Raw genomic sequence first — 18,902 nt, 5'->3', positions numbered from 1 at the left:
ATTGGCGTGTATAACCTTGAGGTTTTGTGCCTCTGAGATAGTACCCTATCTGAGTATTACCTGCAGGTACACACAAGGGGGTTCCAGCTTGTCCATGGGTGGAATCCACCCACTGGGTTGTGTGCTCCCTGTACCCCCATTCACAGCCTCATCATGCATGTCGCTGCATAGCACACTTATCATATGTCTGTAGGATTCTAGCACTATTTATAAATGTTATAAAAATTCTCCATGTCTGTGTAACTGATACCCATCTGGAAGTAATTTGCAAATTATTGAAATGGCAACGGTCAGAGTCAGTGAGGAACAGACCACCAAGGGTTTTGCCTCAGCAGTTACTGACGTGTATTCTCCAGAAAATGCTAACGTAAATATGCTGCAGCCCTGAACATGATATGGAAGCTAAAAATCCTTGAAGAACTTGGCCATGATTTTCTAACCACACCTTTAAGTATTTATAGAAAACCAGAAGAGGAAAATACAGCTAAATAATGCAGTGTTTTTAGAAAGCAGAAACCATTTTCCAGGCTGTGTTATGTTTTGATGGCCTTTTAAAAGGTGTTAGTCCCTTCTAGTTATCTGAAGTAGTCTGAAGGATTTTAACTATATGATTGCCATTCACTGTAATTGTGAATGATCTGCTAGATCATTCACTTGAATAAAGCAAAAGTATCCTTGACTTAATCACCTTTTAACCTTGTTTCGATTTCCACTCTTAACCCTTTAAAATGTTGTTGTCTCATTTGCCCTGCACTCATGGGCAAGGTTTAGATGATAAGGTCTTGGCTGTCTGGCTGCTGGTCCACATGAGAGGTAGAGCAAACTGTCCTGTGTCTGTAGGTTGCCTCTTACAGAAGGATGTGTTGTCCTAAGGGGAGCACTGGTCACTTCCCTACCAGTCAGCCTCAGGGCAGGACTGTGACCTTCTCCAGCAAGGGTCAGGGAGGATACTCTCTGACTGCTGTGATTTTGAAGACCATATCATGCCCAGTAATACTGCAAGGAAAATAATCCCTCCTGAAAGCACCAGTGCCTCAGTTAACTTCCAGATGTGTACTGATACCAAGATCTGTTGTCGAGGGCTGTTGTGTTTCTGTTGTGTTTGCTCATACATGATGTGAAACAGTCTCTCTTCTGTGTCACTACCCTCAGACATTGGGGGTTTTTTTTATCAGGTGGGGGCAAAACTTTGTTATGTTTTTTATTTAATGGCTGATTGAAAATGGTTCAGGAAATAAAGTGATAAAAGGAAGACTTAGATCAATGAAAGTTTTCTCTTTTCTGAAACACTAATGCTGATCTGCTTTCTGAGAGGTGAATAAACAGAGAGCAAGAGACCGCACACATTCAAACTGTAATTTTTGCAAGAAAAGAAAGAGTACTGCAACCGAGTATTTGCTCGACTATTTAATGATATCCATGCTGATTACAGCAGTTAAGAGGTCTTGCTTAAATATCTCCTTACCTCCCCTCTCCCAGCCAGTGTCTCTGATCTTGGCTTTTAATTGACAAAGTATATTTTAGGAACATAAGGATTAATTAAAATGCATACTGGCAGTGAAAATGAGGTGGGTTTTTGCCATAAGGTTGTAATCAGGAAGTATCTGCAAGGGAAATGTCTAGTTATTTTCCCTCTTGACTGCAGCTGAAGATGACCACCTGGCTGAAATGGCACAGCTGCTTGCTTTTGTAGTATCTATTTCAGTGTGTAATTTACATGGTACCCTTCCTTCTAATTTCTGCATCAGCACCAAGTTGCATTATCCTTGGGGAGGGAGGGGGATTATCATGTCTCCTTTATTACTTGGGTTTTATGAATAAGACAGGTCTTGGAGTTATGCCAAGGCTGAGCTGTTAGTTCAGGATGCTGTGTCTTTCCTCACCTGGCTGTGGAACATTTGATGGAAGAACCATTTTTTTGTCCTTCAGTGCTAGGTCTTTTAAAGCCAGGTCTTTCAAGGTGGAGTGTTGATGAGATGGTGCAATTCCTTTCTCTTTCATAAACATGGGTAGTCCCAAGGTTTGCAGTGAGAAGCTGGAGATGAAGGACTTGTTTTGAGTAGAAAAGGTAAGGATGAATCTTCATGAGAAATCTGTCCTGATGCCTTGTGTTAGCTGACCTGTGGTAACTAAAACTGTGGTTAAACATTCTGTAAAGCAGGCTGGCATGATTGGAGACATTACCACCCCATCTCTGTCCACTCAGCCCCTCCAGCAGACTCTGAATGGCTGAGAGCTTTCTTCAGCTGCTTTGTTATGAAGGCAGCCAGTGTAGGTGCCTTCTGTTGGTCTTTCAAAAATAGCTGTCTGAAGTTCTGTTGGAAGCTGATGAGTGCCCTTCATCCATCTACCAGCTCTGAATATTTGAACAGCTGGAGGAGGTGATTTCCTCAGTTGCTCCAGCTTGAATTCCAAGAGATAAAGTTTTAATGAAAAAAATGCAAGGTGTAGGTTTCACGTGTGGTAGCAAGTTAAGAGCCTAAGCTTTAACTTGACCAGCCAGCACACATTAGAAATGCATGCTGCCTTGTGTGCACTGGAGCTTTAGAAAGTGCACTGGCATGTTGTAACTTGCACCTTCAAATTCTAGTCAAGACAAACCTTTAGGCAAAGACTCCCAAGTAGAATTAACCACAGTCAGCTAAGATATTTTTAAACATCACTTGTTTGGTCTGCACTAGATGCTAAATGATGTTTAAAAACATGTTGGCTAGCTCGTGTTTAATTAGTGTTTGCTTATCTCTGCGAGTCCTAAATCAGTTTGGTTCTGGATGAGTTTTAATCATGCTGATACGAGAATAATATTTCTGTAGTTTAGGAGTTTCTTGCTCTGTTTAACAGCTGCATGTTTTTTCCTGTTTGTGGGGACAGATGCTAGTAGACTGAGTAAATTCTATTGTTTTTAGAAGACGAGGAAGTTTCTTTCCAGTCTCCTTTTCTACATATTAATTTCCAGTCGGCATGGTTGTGTATAAGGATCCTAAGACTGGTTATTCTGCTGCAAGTACTTTTAGAGGACAATGAGACTTTATCTGTCCTTTTTTTGCATCTTGCTCAATTCGCCTGCGCGCACACACGCACACGGGAGCTGGGTTAGCTGAACGGCCTGGAGGCTGAACTTGAGGTGTTATTACACTTCAAGACCAGTCTTACGAGCCTGAATTTATTATGCTGCCAGGTTGGGGCTGTCTGAAGGTATAAACCAGATAAGAAACTTCTGGAGGCTGAGCAGTAGCCTGAGAAGCTCTCAGGCTGGGTCTCTCCAGGTAAAGTTCCCCAAACGGTGCTCATGGCATGCAGTCCTCCTCCTCCTTTAGGTTTCAGAAGTTGGGAGTGTGGGACAAAAGATGTATGTGTGTGAGCGAGCAGGTAGCCAGTTCCAGGGTTAGGTGTCAGGAAGAGTCATATGAGCTCAGCAAAAACCTTACACAGACAGAAAAGGAGGAAAACCAAATCCTCTATGTTGAAGGTAAATGCCTTATCCTCTAGAAAGTAATTGAATGCCTTCTGTCCTCATAGTATCATAGTATGACACTGTATGTTACCATAAAAAGACACAGTGATGTCATTCTTTTGCCTCCTTTCCTCTGTTTCTCTTGGGTATTTTTTTTTTGTATTTTTTTTTTGTTCGTACAGAGGTACTCTTGCCTAATTAATGGATTTTATCCTAGCATAGAAGTAGTAACCAGCACTCCTGTAAAGTTCTTTTCCTGCCCTTCCTATATAGAAGTGAAATTCTAGATGATTCTGTTAAAATATTTGCTCTTATTTCAGGTGGAAAAAAGTAAACAGTTGATTTAAATCTGAATCAAAGAATCGTACTGAAAATTACTCCCATTTCCTTAAGGTCATTCATTGTGAAGGTGTCTACAGAACCTGGGTCTTGCATTTACCCAGTATGTATCAGAAGGGGTTAGAAAACTAGTAACAGAAGTTTAATTGCCAAATGTATGTAGATTTAATCCACTTCCCCATTTTGCAGTGTCACTTGCTAGATGCATGGTCATTCAAAAGATCCCATGCCTGCATAGCCAATAAATGCCAGGACAAGAGACAAGGCTGTATGGACAGACCAAAGCAACTTTGAGGATTTATTATATCAACAGTAATTTTTTCATCCTTATGTCTGACCATCAACATATTTCATGATGGTGGAAACCTGAGCATCCAAACAGCACTATATGCTAAAAGCACAAATCTGAAGTTGGTTCAGTTGTTGCATCCCAGTTGATCAAAACCAGGCTTGGGTGCTTTTATCTCTGTGTCTCTGCTGTACAGACTGGGTGAGTGAAATGCATTTCCACCTGAGTGTCAGGGGAGAGCTGTCCAGGGAAAGGTCTGCCTGGCCTAAGGTAGAGCAGAGCAGAGTTACCACAACATCGTCCCAGATGTGCAAAGGCAAGTGGGGAGAAGAGGTTTGTGTTTTATAAAATGTGTTCTGCAATCTTCTTTGGAAGTGAGAGGAATCAAGGTTTCTTACAACAACAACTCAGTATTACTACTGTAGACTAGCTGTTAACCAGTTTTCAAGACAACACAGTATAGTTGCTTATGTTTGAGACATACATGTCTATGTTCAAAAATTTATGCAAACTTCTGGGTTTTTTTTGTTGTTTTTTTTTTTTTTTTTTCTGAACTACAAAGGCAGCTTGCTTCAACAGCTCGTACTGTATAATAATTGTTTTAGGTTATATAATTTCCTTCAGTGCATGTGTGTTGTAGCCTGTGGGGTCTACTTCAGGAAGGTCTTGCCCAAATACAGTACTGCTTGAAAATAGAATGATAGAGCATATTTTGCATGGTTGGGGATGCTTGTTTTCTTCAAAATCCATAATAATCTATTTTCCTGTTAACAAAAAAAAAAACCCAACTCTGATAGTCCATGAAAAGCAATATCATAGAACCACATTTTGTCTTGCAGTAGATGCTGGTGACTCTTGCTACGATTTACCCACAGAACTTATGGATAGGCCTTAGACTTTTTTTAATCAGTCAGTTTAGTTTACTTAGATATTTTAGCTTTTTAGACCATAGATGCATTTTGGAAATTACAACTATCTTAAAGTTCAGTATAACTTTGAGAAAGCTGTAAATGCTGGAAAGGGAAGGCTCAGGACAAGAAGTGCTGGATGGAGTTGGTGCCGTTTTGGTGTCGGTTGTAGTCACAGTTGTCTTTTTTCAGTCATGGTGTGTCTTGGCATACATACTCAGAATCAATTAAATAATGCTTGAGGTTGTATAATACTGAAACTACTGCAAGAAAAGGAGAAGGAGACAAATGTATTTTCCAGTAGCAGCAGTAGAATAAAGTACCCATTTAGTTTTGTTTGATAGGTGTGGAGGAATTTGGAGTAATCTGTAGATTATTGATTGGTTTCCCAGCAGTGCAGCAGGCTGCAGCTGACAAAAGTCCCAAAGGGGCTGTTTGCTAATAACAGATAAGCAAAGCCAAATTTAGTCTGGGGATGCAGCTTCCATTTACCAGCCCTTCCCCTTCTGCAGCTGCCCAACTTGGGCAGGAGCTGTTTGCAAAGGTGTGTGCCCTTGCCAGGCAGGCCATCCATCCCTCCAGGGAGGATGCAGTGCACCCCTGTATTTTCCTGCAAATGGCTGTACCTCTCCTGTAGAGCCTTAAACCTTGATGAATAAATTGTAGCACGTAACTATGCATCATCTGTTAAGAAAAACAGAACTCTCTTCCAGAATGACTGCTCTTCTGGAATAGGTGGAAACTGAAGCTCTTTTCATAGGTTTGAGAAAACTTAATCCATGCTGCCCAGCAGGTGTTACCTGTGAGGCGTTTTCAAAGGTTACTTCTGTTGTGGGAGAACTTGAAGGAAAACTCAAGCTTGTATGGGAAGCACAGAGAACCCTGAAAAAGTGAATGTTAGGGACAGTCACGTAAGGATGGCAAAATAGTTTGATATAAGACAGCAAAAAAAAGTAAAGAGGTGGCAAAAGTACAAGTGGGGAAACAGTGGAATATTTTCCAATGGGGTGAAAATAGGTAGGTAAAAGTTGGAGAGCTAAAAGGAGAGGTTGGGTGGGCAGAGAGACAGTGATGGATGGTCTGTGAGAGGGATATGGAAGGTTCAGTGTTGACTACACCTTAAAGTAGGAGTCTTGGGTCTTACCAGAAAGCAGCTAATGTAGAAATAATAAATCAGGTGCTTTTTTATTATGACATGTCAGGATTTTGCGGTCTGTGTCACTATTGGCATTTTCAGTGAGGAGGTAAAATTAGAGTTGATCCATGGAAAAAGCAGCCGTTGTATTGTTATCAGAGACAAGATATCCTGAGGTCCACTACCATCTGGGATGCAAGACAAGCAGAAAGGTTTCCAACAAGTTTGTGTTTGCATCCTGTCATTGGTTCTAATTGTTACAGACAAAAATGTATCCCTGGGACATCTTCCCTAATTTCTGGAGTGACACCAGTGATTAACTTGGCTTGGTTAACATGCAGCGGGTTGCCAGGCTCATAATTGCAGAAGTTTTAATTTCCCAAAAGAGGGAAAACAGTCTTAGCTGCAGTTTCAGTGCAAGAAGCTAAGCTTACTATGTCCTCTGGGGATGAGATACCATGGAAGGTTAGTCCTTGGCCAGATTGTATCATGATGTCTGTAATAACAAAAAGGTGTCCTCTACATCTGGAGATCATTTACTGTGTCACTTAAAATAATGATTAGAGGGTATTGTTCACCACTGTATGACAGGCTAGAAGAAGTATTTTTTCCCTCTATGTGTCCTGCTCTGTTATCCTGCTATGCTGATATTGATTCTGTAAATTTGAGTTTGCCCAAATTTGCAGAAATTTTGTCCCTTTGAAGCATTCATTTTTTTATTTTTTAAAGTAAAAATAGAGGACTACAAAATTCAATGCTAAACAATTACAAGATTGCCCACCTAAAAGAAAGGTACCTACTGTGTTAATACATGGCAGCAGAAACTTCCAAGCTTTAACTCAGATGCACTAATTCAGGATACCTGTGGTCCTCGGCAGTCTCCAAACTAGGGGAGTCAGGACTGAGCTAGCAGGAAAGCTCTTGGTCAGCGTGATACACATTTACATCCCACTTTGGATGATGCCTGATGCTGTGTCTCTATGCCTTGGAAAAATAAGAGACAGCAAATAAAGTTTTTGTGGCCTTATAGCATGTCAGGACACTTTACAATTAAGTCTTTACTGCCTTTGTGTCTCTGCTTGGCTCAGTAGCAAGAGATAGGCTTTCAGACCAGGTCTCTACCCATTTCCACTCAGAATGGAGGGGAGTACTTGGCTCTTGACAGTGTACATGTAGGGCTGCTTCCAGGTGCTGCTTCATGGCAGTGTGAAGCTGTCCTGCCATAGAGCAGAAATTTCCAGGGCAGTTCCCAAGCAGGTTAGTGAGTGTTGCCTCAAGGAGAAGAAGGTTGTGTCCTTTCTGTTGTGCTAGAGTTTTGCCCTTGGTAAAGCTGTGATTTCCCTTAGCCTGTTTACTGTGTGCATGAGAGAGAGAGAGGTGCTTTTAAAATATTTAATAATAAATATTTTGAAGACTTGCTGAAAGGAGATAACATGGAAAACCTGACTGGATGATTTCAGTGACATCTTAATTTATAACGCTGTATGTGCGCTATATACTACATACTGTTAATTTTTCAGTTCTCTCTTTAAAATGAACCTGGTTATGTAAAGAGAGACCTTTCCATCCTCCCAGTTGCTGCATGTTGCTGCAGAGGGAAGCATGTTGAGAGCAGTGTGTGATATGTTGGTCTTCGCCTGTTTGAGAGCTGCAGTTGGAACCTCCTCACGAGCAGCTCCCCAAGGCCAGGATGTGAATGATAAATGTGTATTTGGCAAACTGATTAGTAGAGCCTTTGCACACTTCCTGGAAAGCTGCCAGATAGAGGAGAAACGGAAATGTAATGGATTGTAGGGGTTGGCTTTTTTTCTGTTGGTTGGTTGCAAAAAGGTTGAATAAACAGGAGTTGCCTTGAGGTAGGTGAAGTCTCGCTATTTGAAGTCACGCAAGCCTTGCTCTGGCTCAGCTGTATTTTATTTCCAGTGCTTCTCAGGTTGTTGTTAGTGACACTCAGTGGGGTTGGGGGAGGCTATTCAACTGTATTTAGTTTAGTTTAGGGTTTTTTTTAATAATCCCCAGCCTCTCTGGGAGAGGGAGCAGTTACAGCAGATGCCTGAGAAGCCACACACCCACCGGATTAATGGCGAACCTTGGCCGAGCTGCAGCCAGAGCTGCCTGACACACATTTACCAGGGCTGCCACTCCTTGAATTGTGTAATATGTAATCAGCATCAACTGGTTCTGTTTGTGTGCAAAATAATGAGGAGTTACAGCCTCAGTTAAATTTCACTTGATTTAAGGATTTATATTTTGCTGTTTCAAGTACGTTTTAAAATAAATGTGTTTTGCAGATCACTGGTTCTCTGCTGTAGAGACCCAGCATGTTGCATCGCTATTTCTTTCTGTTTACAGTGAAATTAATAGGAAATTGTTTAAAAGAAAGTCATGAAATACTGCAAACCTCCCTCCCCGTCACCCCAGATAAAGTTAATAAAGTTGATTTGGACAGCTACTGACAACAAAATGAATTTTAGGGGAATGTTTAGTTGCCACCTGGAATCTTTCATTAATGTTAAAAATTCAAAGTATTTGAAAAATCACATCCCAGCTCTGAAATTCTGAGGTCGTTTGCAGACCAGAGATTAAAAACATAAGTATACATAGATTCTTTTTAGTTTTCTTCTGGCTTCAGAGCTGTTTGTCTGCGTGGCTTGTGTATAACCAAACTTCTCAGCAGTCAGCACATGTGGGGGTTTTTTTAGGCAGGCTTGTAATGATGTCAGAGCCATAACTATGGCGATTGGGGGGGGTGTGAAAATACCGGGGTAAATATTAAGGTCTGCCTTAACAAGCAAGAGTAACACAGTTTTCTAAAAAGAAGTAGTATCTGCTGCTGTCACCTTCCTGTGCATGAGAAACCATCCTCTTCTCCCTTGATTTATAAATAAAACCATCTACCTTTGAGAAATGGATTTGATAAACATAGCTAGCACCCTCTCTATTAGGCAGCATTTTATGAAGTAATTAATTCTGTTGCAAGGAGATTTATGTAGGCATTAAATGCTTTGGGTAATCTCTTTTATGTAGTTAGAGACTAAGATAAAAATGTAATAACGTTGCTATGTTCTGGCAAGCTGATACTTTAAATGTTGCTCTCATTATTTCCTTCATTTGCCTCTTTGAAATAGTATTTTCCCCTTAGTGTTCTGGCTTGCTTCACAGTGCCCTGTAACAGCAGAGGCGGGTTTTGATATTCTGTAACCGTTGTTAAAGCACATTGATTGTTTTTTAATTATTAACACTTATTGGACCCTGCACGGTATTTCCACGGATGATTTCATTGCACAACCTTGTCCAACATTGCTTTTGCTTAGTCTTGGATACGAAACCAAGTCTGAAAGCAAATACTTTGGCTGAAATTATAGCATCTTTTGGCAGTTATGGGTTACCAGGTGTTTTGCATTATTGTCTTTACCCTTCATAAAATACAACTATTAGCAGCTCAACAAAGGCTGGACCACACAGGGTCTGCTGGTCAGAGGAGGGGTAAAAAGGTTGAAGAAAAAAAAAGAGTGGGGGAAGGAGGAATGAACTGTTTGGAAGCAGCTGTTTTGGCTGCTGTTTCTGCTTTCCTGCTTTGTATTCTGCAGCATCTCCTGTATTTATTACTTTTAATATCACAGTGGTTTTCACAATTTACTTTGTGTTAGTGTCTAGCAGTCCAAGTTTGAAACCAGCTGTATCTTGAGAGACAATGAGCACAGATGAGAATCCTGGTCCCTTTCTCCCTCCCCCAAAGCAGTTTCCTTTCCTAAAAAGTTCCTCCAGATAACTGACCAAAAAGTTGAAATATTACCAAGGTGATATCTTGGTCACATCAACAGGCATCCTGTCAACTGTCAGCACTGTGAACTTCTAATCTGCTTGTGAATATTGTTTCCACATTTGGGATTCTCATAAGGGCTCTTCCTGCTTTGCTGTAGCATCTAGCTATTTTTACTTAACTTCATACTTTCTTTAGAGACTGCTGCATAGATTAAAAACACGTGGGTACCAGAGCTTGTGTTTCAGCAGAGCAATGCTGAAAGCCAGAGGATCATGTTGGTAAATGCACTCTTCAAACCTAGTACCAGAAGAAGATTCTTTATCATTCCAAGGTGTGGTTTTTCTTGCGTGTCTGCAGAAGAACATCCATGGAGCTGAGTTGTTCTCGTTGTTAAAAATGTGCAATGACAAAAATAAGTGTTAAAAAACTTGGAAGATGATGAATACAGCATACTCGAATGCAAAATGTGTAATAGCTGCAAGATTTGATGTATCAGTGATTTTCCTTGTTAGATGGTTGTAGAAGTACTGTATTTTGTGACTGAAATTATTATTGCAATTTTTTTCCAGGCGACTGGCTGGCAATGACCTTTCTTTTATCCATCCAAAGGCCTTGTCTGGTTTGAAAGAACTCAAAGTTCTGTAAGTAATTGGGTTTTAGAGCTTCATAGCTAGCTGTACGCTTTCTTAGTGCACAGCCAGACTGTTTACTGGTAGGCTGGAGGAAATTTTTTTGCCCTCCCTCCCCCTAAATTATAGTCCTCCTACTTTTTTTTTGTTTTAATAATTTTTTAACAAAGCCTGCTGTAAGTGGTTAAGGTGAACCATGGTGAACTTGTCTAAACTGTAATTATTGCATTTAATTAGAACACTTACTTGCTTCTGAAGTATATCTTGTAGCACAGGAACTGGAGGAAAAATCCTAAAAAGGGCATGTAAAACTTTTTGTTGTTTTCTACCCCTTCAGATTAGTCTGTCAGGTGCCCTGACATTATCAGATAGTACTAGTGCTTAGAGATTTATTACATTGTTTGACCTTAGACTTATTCTCTACTGGTGATAGAAATAATTTCTATGGTTTGAGGCTTCTTTAGGTGAAAATGGGTTACTATTAAAAAAAGTTTTTATTTTTCTTTCTGAGATAAGAATTTTCATGTCAACTTTTTTTTCCTCCATAGCTAAGGAGAAAAAAAGCTTTCTGTTGTTTGGGATTTTAAAAACCTTTGTTCAAAAATTGTAGCATTTCTGATGATGTAAATATTTCCAAATTCTAGCAGGGTAATAGGTAGTTAATTAGACAGATATTTTTAAAAAACAGTGGACTCTGAGGTTGTAGAGAGAAAAAAAAGCATAAACAGACACTATAAGCAGGGTACAGATTAGGGAACTGCCCATCTGCAATACTCCTTAATATGATATTTTGTAAGATGAATGCAGAGTGTCAAAACTGTTGGGGGTATATCCACTGTGATACTCAACACTGGAGATGCCTGAAATTCTAGCAGTTCTTGAAAAATTTGGGACATGGATCTTAATTAACAACTTACTTGCCCACTTGCATTTTACCCCAGTGTGCACCAAAACCTAGTAAGATTTATTAAGATGTGAGATCTCTGTTATTTACATTCTCTTTATAGAAGAACTCATCATGCTATAATACACTGTCCCATTAGAAAATTCTTAAAAAAAACCCAAACAGTATAGCTTAATTCAGCTTGGCCCAAAGGTGCCTTGTTGTGAACACATTTTGTAAATTAGATTGTTAATGTATTGTGTATTCATGTGACTTCAGGAAAAAAATAGAGGTTTATGTGTTTTGTAGCATGTATTAAGATGATTCCACAAGAAAACAAGAAAATATCTATTGTAGCAAATTTCTACTAGTATTAAGTTGTTCAACTTCAGCGAGTTCCCAAGGGAATTTCAGCCTATTATGTCAGAGGCTTGTTCTCTGCAAATTAATGCTGTTAATTAATGAGATTAATGTGTTGCAAATAAAACTGAAATAGAACATTTTTGTGTTTCATTGTAGCCTTTGGGTATCTGGTCTTGATAATTTTACATGCTTTCATGAACACTAGAAATCTGTGAAACCATAACAGGACTGTGGGCTTTTCTGTCACCTCTACTGTTGATAAAGATGACTGTCAAATTCTACTTTATTAATACAGTGGATTTTTACAGAACCCTCCAGAACAACCAGCTGAAGACTGTACCTAATGAGGCCATCAGAGGATTAAGCGGTTTGCAGTCCCTGTAAGTTTTCTTACTTTGCTTTTGTGTTTGGATTGTTCTCCAGGTTCCACTTCCAGTCGCTCTTTGTACACCTTAGCTTCGTTCTGTAGGGTTGTGAAGTGTCATCATGTATGTGTAGTAATGCACCTGGAGTTTCTGATAGTGCAACTGGAGCAAAGTTTCACAAGTAAAAGTCATAAGGACTTTTGTCATCTTTGGTGGGGTGACCCAAATGCAAACTCTTTCAAAACGCAAGCGCAGGTACGAGATTGCCGCGTAAATGCGGTGGTGATGTAGTTAAACCATCATCCTTCTTGCATGTCCTGAGGTGGTTTAAGCAATTTTGAAACGTTGTGCAAAAATGAATGATGCCCAAGTCTTTTGTATCCAGAGGAGGGAAAGGGGTTTCTGGGAAGGAGTATTGCTTGAGACACGCACAGTATTGGTTTTACGGGAAGGTGTTGAAATCTCACAGACAGTTATGAATACCTCAGCCATTATTGCTAGTTGCTCATAAGGTATTTCATACGTGTTTATACTATCTCCTGGCTTATTATGTTTTATAAAGCATTTTAATCAGACCTTAATAGTTAGTTACAGCTCTCTAGGTGGTAGATGCTTATCACTGTGATGAGGAGGCGGAGGTGGGAAGGGCCTCAAAATTTTTCCTCCTTTCTGCTTACCTACAGAGAGACAGAGGGTAGATTAGCTCTTCCCCCTGTGCCAAAATTCATGTTTCTGGTCTAAGATCCTGTTTCTTTCAGTGTTGCATCAGATTATGGATTTTTTTTTGGGGAAAAAAACTAATTAGTTTTGAAAAATAGCTTTCCAGACTGTTGCACAACTTTTGCAAAGGTGCTTTCTGCACTCACTAAGCTTGGATCTTGGCCACTACCTTCTCGTAGCTGCTTGGATATTCCTGCCTTTTCCACCTGAAGAAAGCACAGTAAGCAGCAAATTTAGTGTCCACATTACCCTCTTGTTTTAGCATGTGTGTAGAGGAAACAATAACTTGGTCTTGGTGCAAATATTATGCATTGTAGTAAAAATCCTCCAGATTGCATGATGTGAGTAACCCTTTAGTAATTATTAAAACAAAGAACCAAAACCAGAAACTCCTTCCTTGCTTCCAACACTTTTGTGATGCCAAAAAGAGGAGCTGCTTTAGTAAATATGTTTGTCAACAAATCATCCATTGCATTTTCAGTGAACATTCTTTTTTCTCTACTTATTTACAGTAATGTTTGTTCTCTAATTAAAGTTTAAAATATTAAATATCCAACTGCTGGTTTGATGATAATTTTATGTGCAAAAGGGAACGGACAAAATTAGGGGGAAAATAATGAATGTGTAAATTAAGTAATTGTATGTAGCTATTTTTAAAAAATCCATATACTTTTAATATTATTGGAAAGAAAATTGTTAGAGCCATTTAAAAAAATCAGACATTATAGATGTTGAAAAAAATAATGGAATGATTATGTGATATTGTATAATGTAATCAGTATAATTGCTTGGCCAAAACATCCTTACAATTAAAATATAAGAGTAACAATTTAAAGTATGGTGAAGTTTCCTTTCATGGGAGCTTCTTTGTTTAAGGGCAAATGCTAAACTATATCAATTTTAGGATGGTGAAAAAGGAGGAAATTTGGTTAATAAGTAGCAGCAAGCTTCTTGTTGCTTTTATTTCTGAGGAAAACCAAACTGAGATTTCCAAACAGCTGCTAGAAATATGGGGGGTAAATCCAGTCTGGAAGTTACTGGTGTCAGAATCACAGAATATTCTGAATTGGAAGGGACCCACAAGGATCATCCAGTCCAGCTCTTAAGTGAGTGGCCCATACAGGGATCAAACCCATGATTGTGGTGGTTTTAGTTCTAACCAGCTGAGCTAATCTGAAGCTCCAAGTTTTTATTATGGGGTTTTTTTCCACTGATGTGGATCAGGCTTTGGTTTGCTCATTTCTCTGTTCCTGAGGAGGATACCTGTCTGTATTGCAAGACCACCATAATTTATTAGAATGGACAGGAATTTGAGAATAAATTGGTTTTTGAGACAAGTGTAGTAAGAAATGTGTAAAGCGTTTTTTCTATGCAATGTTTACCTCACCAGAATGCATTTCTGTGATTTTAACAAATTTCAGAAAAGCTTTGTTTATTGCACTACTCATGAATAATTACACTAATTATGCATATCCCCTAGTAATGCAGGTAGCACCTTCTGGCAAAGGAATGTAGAACTGGTCCTCTGAATTTTGTGCCTGAGCATGGAAACATAAATGTCAGCATGCTGCTTTATTTAATTTATTAAAAAGAAAAAGTAAAAAAAAAGGAAAAAAGTGATTTTTCATCATGACTTTTCATCCTGTGTGGATTCAAAACTCCCAAGTTTTGTGACCTTCTTTTAAAACAAACTGCAGAATATATTTTAAAAACTTGCTTTCTACCCTTTTAATATATAATCTCCATCCCAAAGCTGCAAGTTTAAACATTACTGAACTGACTCCCTTTTTGGCAGTTTTCCATTTTACTCTGAAGTAGGGCTTGGGGGATTTTTTTCTTAGTGAAGACACAAATTGCTTGCTCATAAAACTTTATAGTATATTGATAATCACTTGATTTGAAACTCCTTTAGAACTGTCTGTTTTCTCCCTTAATGTGCTCCAGTTTTTAGCTCCATAGGAAGACAGTTGCCATACTGTATGTATTAACAAGTTCAGTAAACATACCTGGGTGGAAAGAAGGAAGATGGTTATAGAACCTTCATTTCATGATCTCTAATGTTTATATTAGAGCTGGTGAGTAGCCAGCCTGGCTCAGAAAAATGAATGACAGCTCTTTATTTTCTGTTTGCATTGGATATTTTCTCAGCTCTGACCTCCAAAAGAGAGTTAGAATGGAGTTCTTTTTTTCTAATGGAGGTGAAATTTAGCAAAATTAAAGAGTTTTACTGAGTGGAAACTCGCTGTGTAACACCCCAGGAAAGTTTATCTGGCAGGATGTGTTCTCACACTGCAAGACACTGTGACAGGTGGGGACCGTGGCACGGAGCTGCCAAAGGAGAAGGCACTGGTTGTCCACCTTGTGCCTGCCTCTTTTGGTAGCAGAAAAACGTGACAAATAAAGAGCTTCACAAATGCAAACAATAGTCTTGGGGCGTTTCAATTACTGCAAAGCATCAGCAGCATGTTTTTGTGAGCACGAGGTGCTGAGGTGGCGTACTTGGTGTTTTAGATCTGGAAATGGTGTTGTTGAGGTTTAGGGGCGATCCAGGGGTGACACAGAGAGCCGTGGGCAGCACAGCCCTGCTCCTTGGCAGCATGTGCAGAGCCAGGAAGGACCAGGAAGCCATTAGAGAAAGTCACTCCTTTTAATGCCTTAGCATTTGTGACTGCAATGATTTCCTTGGTAGCACTGCTTGTACTGAGCTTTGACCCAGAATCTGGGTGTTTGTAAAGTGGGTCTCTAAACTGCAGCAACTTTTAGGGTTGCTCTGATTCTCCCCGGAAATCCAGCTACATGGGAGTTTTAAGTCATAACACAGAGTATTCTAGTACAGTCCTCAGTGTGTGACAAATAGTGGAACTACACTGTTTAAACAAAGATGCTTTGGAAAGGAAAACTGTATTCCACTTGAATTAAAAAAAAAAACATCCTAACTGCCACTGACCAAGAGTCATTTTTGAAAGCCTGTCAATAGCTGCTAATGTACTGGGGACAATTTTATTATAACTGCAGTTCAGGAATGACCAAGTTACTGTCCCAGCACATGTGCACACATGCCCACATGCAGGGAACATTAGAGTGTTCTGCAGCAATAGTTCAAAGCACTGCAGGTTAGCTGTTCTGCCACATTCCCAAATTGTGGGATTTGGGATCATGCCAGTGTGGTACTCAGCTGTGATAGCTCCTGCCTTTCTTGTTGTGTGGATGTTCACCTGAGCTGCAAGGGTAAGTGTCTTCATGCATGTGGTCAGCAGTCACTTTGTGCTGTCCCTGGTGGCAGTTCTGGCTCCCTGAACAGCCTGCTCTGCTCACAGCCTCTGCTGCAGGATCCTAACCAATTTTTCAGCCTGTTTTCCTATCTCAGGAGGCTGGAGCAGGCTTGAGGCAAGGTGAAGCAGGAGATGTGAATGTGCTTAACCGGGATGTGACTGTATTTTCTGAGAGTGGGAATCATCTTGGCCCAGGCAGGAAACACTAGGGTCCTAAAGTGGAAGTGAAAGGAATGAGAGTGGGATCTTGCTTTGCAGGGTAAGGGTGTATGGTAAAAGCATGGGGACAGAGAATGGAGGTGTATTTCAGCCAGGACATATTTAAAATATGTGCCGTAGCCCGTATGTGCTCCAGCCTTTCATTTCTAGCATTTTCTTGTTTTAGATCAAGTTACATCTGCATTTATTAAAAAAAAACCCAAAAAACAATCAAATCTAGAAACATTCTGCTGGTAGTGAAACTGCCCATTTTTAAGCCGTAGTTCATGTTGGTGGCAATTTCAGGAATGTAAACCCATAAGCATGTTGAAATGTGTCAGAAGGGAAGATCCCTGAATTTGGAGAGGACAATGCAAACATAGTCCTATACCAAAAATACACAATTCTGTTCCAATTCTGCTATTTTCATCTTGACGAGTGCTTTATGGCTTTAGTGATTTTGGATTACAGAGTTGGGAAGGACAAGGGGTATCTGTAAGGATAGTGTTGTCTGGGAGGCTGTGGAAGGTGTTCATCAACAGCAATGACTAGATGAAGTTAAGCATTAGATGGTTTTGTATGTAGTATGTACCTTTAACAGTGGCAGGTGGTTTTTCAACTAAGTAACTTTTAATGGGATGTCTTCAGGGGTTTTCTAGTTTCCTGCTTTGCTGTTAATAAAGGGTTAAAGGGGATCAGACCTCAGGTTGAGTCTGTGTTAAGCTGTGGAATTAATCAGAATGGGAAACAAAGAAATTCACACGTTTTCTTTTTAACCTGCAAAACCAATACAAACTTAAATTTGCTGAATATGTCTTTTTTCCTTGAATGTTTAAAGTACGTATAAGAGCTCTCCTGAACACGTTTGATTGTGCTGAAAAATCTTTAAATATGCAGCAGTTTAAATATACTGCTTAGTACAGTTCACGTACTTGCTGAATGACAAGAATCTTACTTTTCTATGCCATGTTCAACTTTAGAAGCTGTTATGGTTTACTTGAAACTGAAGTATGGGTGTTTCTTGTGAGCTTCAGGAATTTCTGGGATTTTTGTAGCTTCTTTTTTTTAACTGTCTGGCCTTGCTTAAGGAATTGCTGATGTTTAAATAAAATCAGGGAATTATTTAGAAATTGAATGATCAGAAAATTAATTGAGATGGTGGAAGTTAAACAGCATGTAGGCAAAGATCAGCTGAATCATCTGTGGGTAATTTGCAGCAAACTTCATGATCTCTGACTGGTACCACGTTAAACATTTAGATGGAAGAAACAGATGTGCTGGCACATCAGTACTGGTGATTGAGATAGCTTTGGCAGGGATCATTAGTTTCTGAGAGCTGCTGTAAATTTGTCTTTGAATAAAGCAAATCCTTGTGTTGATGTTCTCGACACCTAATGCACAGAGAGCCAACGCTTGATACTGTGAGCAAACTCGCAGAGTGTTTTGAAGTGCCTCTGTTAACATGGGGGGTTACTGCCTCCCATTGTAGCAGGATTTCCGAGGTACCAGGCTTATCAGTACTCAACTGCAAAACTTAAAAATCTATTCCACTTTGAGTGATTTCTTTGTGGTTTTTGAAGGAGCACTTTAAAGTTCTTTAATAATCACCATTGAGCAGAAGTGGCTTAACACAAGAGTTGGGAGTGATTTGTCTTTTATCAACATCAGCAGTAAACTCCTGCTGTAAGCCCAAGGCTGTTGAAATTTCCCAGTTGGTGAAGCCTGGAAGACTGCAGTGGTCACAGATGAGAGCTAGCAAGGCTGGTCCTGGAAGGCCTCACAGGGGATGCAGGCTGTAGGGCCCTTGCCCTAAGCAGTGTGCATGTGTATATGTGTAAAATTTCATTTACATGTGTGTGTTAGGCTTGGAACTCTTACTCATTTGAATTGAGGTAGGAGTTCATGTTAGTCCTAGTTTCCCTAAAGCAGAGATAATTGTTTGATAGACCTTTCAGTTGCTATGTCCTTGTTTTAACGATATATCAAATACTGAGGTAAGAACTGCTGAATGTATAGGTTTCTGTCATCCTCCTGCTCTTTTCTTCTTGTGGAGTTGGTATTTGTGTAAGGAGGGAACCTGAAAGGTAATAAAAGTGAAGATGACAGCTCTCCAAGTGAACTCTGAATTTACAGACTAAAATGTAAAGGTCTCTCACAAACCAGTGCCTATAGGAAAGCTGGAATTGGAATAGCTTTGGAAGATTAAGGAACTAAGTACATGCTGCAAGCTCTCATTGAAAGAACATAGTCTTATCTTCAACACTGCAAAGGAAAAACACAGTCTTTGTACAAAGTTCAGTCCAAGCAAAGAATATTACTTGTACTTTGTTAGTTATCGTAGCTAGGGAATACTCCCTTATCCACCTTAAAGAAAAGGTGTGGTCCTTAATTGTTAACATTTTGTGAAAGTTGTCAAATATTTTAGGTTTGTTTTTCAGTTGTTTCACTAAATGCTTCATTATATGCATTTCACACTAAATAGAAGCATTTCAGCCATGTTTTGTGCATTCGGCATCACGAGGATAAGTTTTGACTGTTTGGAAAAGAAAAATAGCATATTAAGCTTACACTAAGGGACATG

At 39.6% G+C, this 18,902-nt stretch overlaps 1 protein-coding gene across 1 annotated transcript in view; it reads left to right on the top strand.

Annotated features, from left to right (window-relative positions):
- Positions 1-18,902, top strand: part of LGR4 (leucine rich repeat containing G protein-coupled receptor 4) — a 73,077-nt gene that overhangs the window by 34,929 nt on the left and 19,246 nt on the right. The window contains exons 3-4 of the mRNA XM_064656967.1: positions 10,461-10,532; positions 12,075-12,146. Coding sequence (XP_064513037.1) covers positions 10,461-10,532; positions 12,075-12,146 — 144 coding nt within the window. The remainder of the gene's footprint in view (positions 1-10,460; positions 10,533-12,074; positions 12,147-18,902) is intronic.

This window comes from Pseudopipra pipra, chromosome 6 (genome assembly GCF_036250125.1).
Source record: "Pseudopipra pipra isolate bDixPip1 chromosome 6, bDixPip1.hap1, whole genome shotgun sequence".
NCBI classification, from domain to species: Eukaryota; Metazoa; Chordata; class Aves; order Passeriformes; family Pipridae; genus Pseudopipra; species Pseudopipra pipra.
The sequence above is the reverse complement of the archived record's forward strand: the minus strand, read 5'-3'. Positions and strand labels throughout refer to the sequence as shown.